The sequence below is a fragment of the Myotis davidii genome, unplaced genomic scaffold, assembly GCF_000327345.1.
Source record: "Myotis davidii unplaced genomic scaffold, ASM32734v1 scaffold710, whole genome shotgun sequence".
NCBI lineage: Eukaryota > Metazoa > Chordata > Mammalia > Chiroptera > Vespertilionidae > Myotis > Myotis davidii.
Window position 1 is genome coordinate 149,659 of NW_006284328.1, and position 4,008 is coordinate 153,666.

At 50.4% G+C, this 4,008-nt stretch overlaps 1 protein-coding gene across 1 annotated transcript in view; it reads left to right on the top strand.

Annotated features, from left to right (window-relative positions):
* Positions 1 to 3,411, top strand: part of FCAMR (Fc fragment of IgA and IgM receptor) — a 10,037-nt gene extending 6,626 nt beyond the window's left edge. Inside the window, exons 4-6 of the mRNA XM_015569210.1 lie at positions 469 to 1,173; positions 2,089 to 2,229; positions 3,164 to 3,411. Of these exons, the coding sequence (XP_015424696.1) occupies positions 469 to 1,173; positions 2,089 to 2,229; positions 3,164 to 3,333 (1,016 nt within the window). The 3' untranslated portion in view covers positions 3,334 to 3,411. The remainder of the gene's footprint in view (positions 1 to 468; positions 1,174 to 2,088; positions 2,230 to 3,163) is intronic.
* The last annotated feature ends 597 nt before the right edge of the window (positions 3,412 to 4,008 follow it).

Below are 4,008 nucleotides of genomic sequence, written 5' to 3' on the forward strand. Positions count from 1 at the left end.
GATAATGCGGCTGCTTACGGCCGTGGGCAGAAAAGGGGAGATAGGACCATCAAATGTCAATATTTGCAACAGACTAGAGCAGGGGTGGGCAAACTTTTTGACTTGAGGGCCACAATGGGTTCTTAAACTGGACCGGAGGGCCGGAACAAAAGCATGGATGGAGTGTTTGTGTGAACTAATATAAATTCAAAGTAAACATCATTACATAAAAGGGTACGGTCTTTTATTTCAATAGTTTTATTCATTTCAAACGGGCCGGATCCGGCCCGCGGGCCGTAGTTTGCTCACGGCTGGACTAGAGAATACGTCTGGTTTTCCCAAATTTTAATTTTATCCGACAGATTGGCCAAAGACCGTGTCACCTCGTGAGGTTGCATTGCATGTAGCGCATGCCTGCAGCCTGGCATCCTTTGCTAAACCCTGTGGCCGCAGATAGCCTTCCCACGTTTCCTTCTGCTCTTCACCCAGGCTCTCCCAGTCCCAGCCCCAGAGCAATGTCAGCTGCCAGTGAGCTCGTCAGGAGATCCTTCGGAACAGCCTCTCCAGCGGCCAACAGATGGGCCCCGGGAACCACCCAGACTATAGAAAGGCGGAGGACAGAATGGGACAGAGCTGCTCTGACTCCAGAAACCAGCAAAAGAACAGCTTCAGCTAAGGGAATGCAAACCCCAGGAACCCCTGGGGTGGTAGCTGCAGGGACAGTTAGCCAGGTAGAGAGTTCCAGCTGGGCCACCATCCCTATTCCGGAGAGTCCGGCTTCAGCAGTCGGAGGGATGCCCGATACAGTGGAACATGATCGGCTGTGGGGCACCAGGAGCTCAGCAACAAACAGAGCTGGGGCCAGAGAGGAGAGGAGAGAGACAACCACTGAGGCCACTAGGCCAAGAGAGGAAGCAGAAAGGGTCAAAATAGCGCTGGCTACAGACTGGACCATCATGAAGTCCATCAGGCCATCAACACTGGCCTCAGAAAAACTGGTGTGGGAAACCCACCAAGAAGCAAGCTTGGCTTCTACGCCACAAGCCCCGGGCTCCATTGAAGGGACTACTGGAGCTGCAGGTGTGCGGGCCTGGGGGCCCACCAGCACAGAGATGCCATCTGCCGAAGGGAGCACTGAAGGGGACCTAGACATGCCTGCTGGAGGCAGTGGTCCCCAAACAGCACCAAGCCAGGACCTGGCAGCAGGACCCCTAAGGCCCCCAGGCAGGGGGTCCTCCAAGAAGAGGTAAAGCCCCAGGCCCTTCTGTCGGTTGGGGTTCCACACCTGCCCTTTCCTCTGGCGCTCCCCTCAGTGAGCTGACTCTTGTTCCCGTCTCCATCTACTCACTTCTTTCCTTCTGTAACCACAAGACAGTAAAGAGCAAGGGACAGAAAATCACCCATCCTCCCTCATTCGAGGTCCATGCTAGAAGAATCAGTATTTCCATGTGGTTTTCAAGAAAAATCTAAACAATGGAAACTTTGGGACTTTTAAATTTTATTTATTTATTCATTTACTTATTTATTTATTAGTTTTTATTGATTTTTTTAGAAAGAGAGAAAAGGAGGGGGAGAGAGAGGGAGACATTGAGTGAGAGCAGAACATCGATCGGCTGCCTTCTGCACACCCCTTATCAGGGATCAAGGCCGCAGCCCAGGCATGTGGCCTTGACTGGGAATTGAACCAGCAACTTCCCAATGCATGGGACAGAGCCCAACCAACTGAGCCACACATGTTAGGGTGGGACTTTTTTTTAAAGGTGGGAACAAAAGCTCTAGAGAGGAGGTGACTTGCTGAACCCAGAAGGAAAAATTGTGGCAGAGCCAAATGCCAAGTTTGGATTCCCTGACTCTCATCCAATCCTCTTTCCCACTATAGCTCAGTAGAGGGGCCCACACAGGTGGGGGAGTTGGGAAAAGGAGTCAGGGTTGGGGAACCTGAAGACAGGGCTTCCGGTCCCAGTTCTGCTACTAATCTGTCATGGGAATGAGGACAGCCAACTCACCTTGGCCTCAGCTTCTCAACTATAAAATGAGGGTTGAGGGCCAAATGGTCTACAGTCTCCTAGTCAGCTCTAACCTCACATGTCTGGTGCTCTTCTCCTCCCCACCCCTGCTACTTGCACTCCAGTGCTTCTCCAGAAGAGAAAAACATCTCTCGGATGCTGACTCCCGTCTCCACGGTGCTGTGCCCACTTGCGCTTGTGGCTCTTGTTCTATTGCAAAGGAAGCTGCAGAGAAAGAGGACTTGTGAGTTGAGTTTCAGTAGCCCCAAGGCTGGGGAGGAGGGGGCTTGCTCCCATCTGACACCCTCAGGACAGGGTTGGGTGAAAGTTGGTGCCAGGACTTCTAGATGTAGAAATGGTAAGTTCTAGCCTGAGCCATTTAACCATTCTTGGTCTTGGCTTCATATATCTATAATAATAAAAGTGCAATATGCTAATTAGACAGGACGACCTTCCGGATGAAGCGGGGTTACAAAGGGAAGCTCAGGTCCCGGGTGCCAGAGGGAAGCAGGTGCCGGCAGAGGCGGGGAGGGGGGGAAGGAAGGCCTACTCTTGCACGAATTTCATGCATCATGCCATATATATATGTGTGTGTGTGTGATTTATTTATTATTTTATGTGCCTCAGGCATCAAACAGCTCTGGCCACCAACACAGGCATCAAGCTAGGATGAACTAAGAACTGTCCATCTGCTTTGCCCCTGGTTGGCATAAGAGCAACACCACCAATCAGGTGTCTCCTAGCCCATCTCCAGGGGGTTGTTGTTTCAGTGGCATCCCAGAGCTTAAGGAGAAGCTCTTCTGAAGATGGCAAGACCTATGGCAACCATAGGCGTATGAACCATATGAGCACCCCCAGCAGCAGGTAGCAGGAGTGCAGGGCTCAGATGTGGGACCAGACTACATTTGCACCCTTGGCATGGCTCATCTGAAAGTCTCTTACAGCAACAAGCTCAGGTTTAAATATCCCTAAAATGAGTCTAAACTTCGTGGTGTTATATCTGGCGAAGAAAGGGTGAGATTTTTGGGGGAGCGAGTGGAGGAAGCTAAGATTCTCAGACCCAATTGGTGTTAACCTAAGGGGCTCAGGGTGCTCTTGAAAGCTTGTGGTGGATGGGGGTGATTCTTGAGGAATCAAATTCAGTACCCACTGCCCTCACAGTGTCTCTGTCTTTGCAGCTCAGGAGACAGAAAAGGCCCCAGGAGTCACCTTGATTCAGGTGACACATTTGCTGGAGCTGAGCCTCCAGCCAGATCAGCTGCCCCATGTGGAGAGGAAGATACTCCAAGAGGGTTCTTCTCCTGCCTGTGCCACCATGACGGTCCCAGAGAGGGACCCTGGACCCTGAGGAATGGAAGGATAACCAGGACCAAACACCATGACCCCTCTCATCCTTCCTCCTCCGGTACAAAAGGAAGCGAATGGAGCTGGTGCTTTATTGGGGAAGCAAAGGCTGACCATCCTTGGACCTACAAAGTCATAAATTGGCCACAGTCAAAGATGACAGTGTGACTCAAAAAAGGCTTCAAGAAAGGATTTATTAAACACTGGTGGAGATCACCTAGGAAAAATGTGAAATTTCCATTCTTGGAGGTTTCAAAATGTAAGAGGTTTTCAATCAGTGTGAGGAATTACCAATTTTCAACCATCACATCTAGCCCATACCAGTTGCTCTCTTTCCTGACATCTGTTAGCATTCAGCCTACTGCATACATTGAATTATATTCATGTATACTAGCCTTGCTTTCTCAAGGAAATTCGAAGTTCTTTTAGGGTAGCAATTGTGTTTTATCTCACGATGCCCCCAGAGAACTTCCATTCCAGTAGGGACCCCCCCCCATAAATATTTGTGACTGAATGACTGACTGCAAGGGCACAGGCTCAGTGGCCTCTGGGGATCCTACTCATGCAGATGCTCTGACTGACCCTTCATTCAGGAGTGCCCTGGTGGTTTTTACATAGAGACCAAAAGGACAGCCAGTCCTCCAATCATCTCTCCCCATTTGGCCCCATACTCATCATG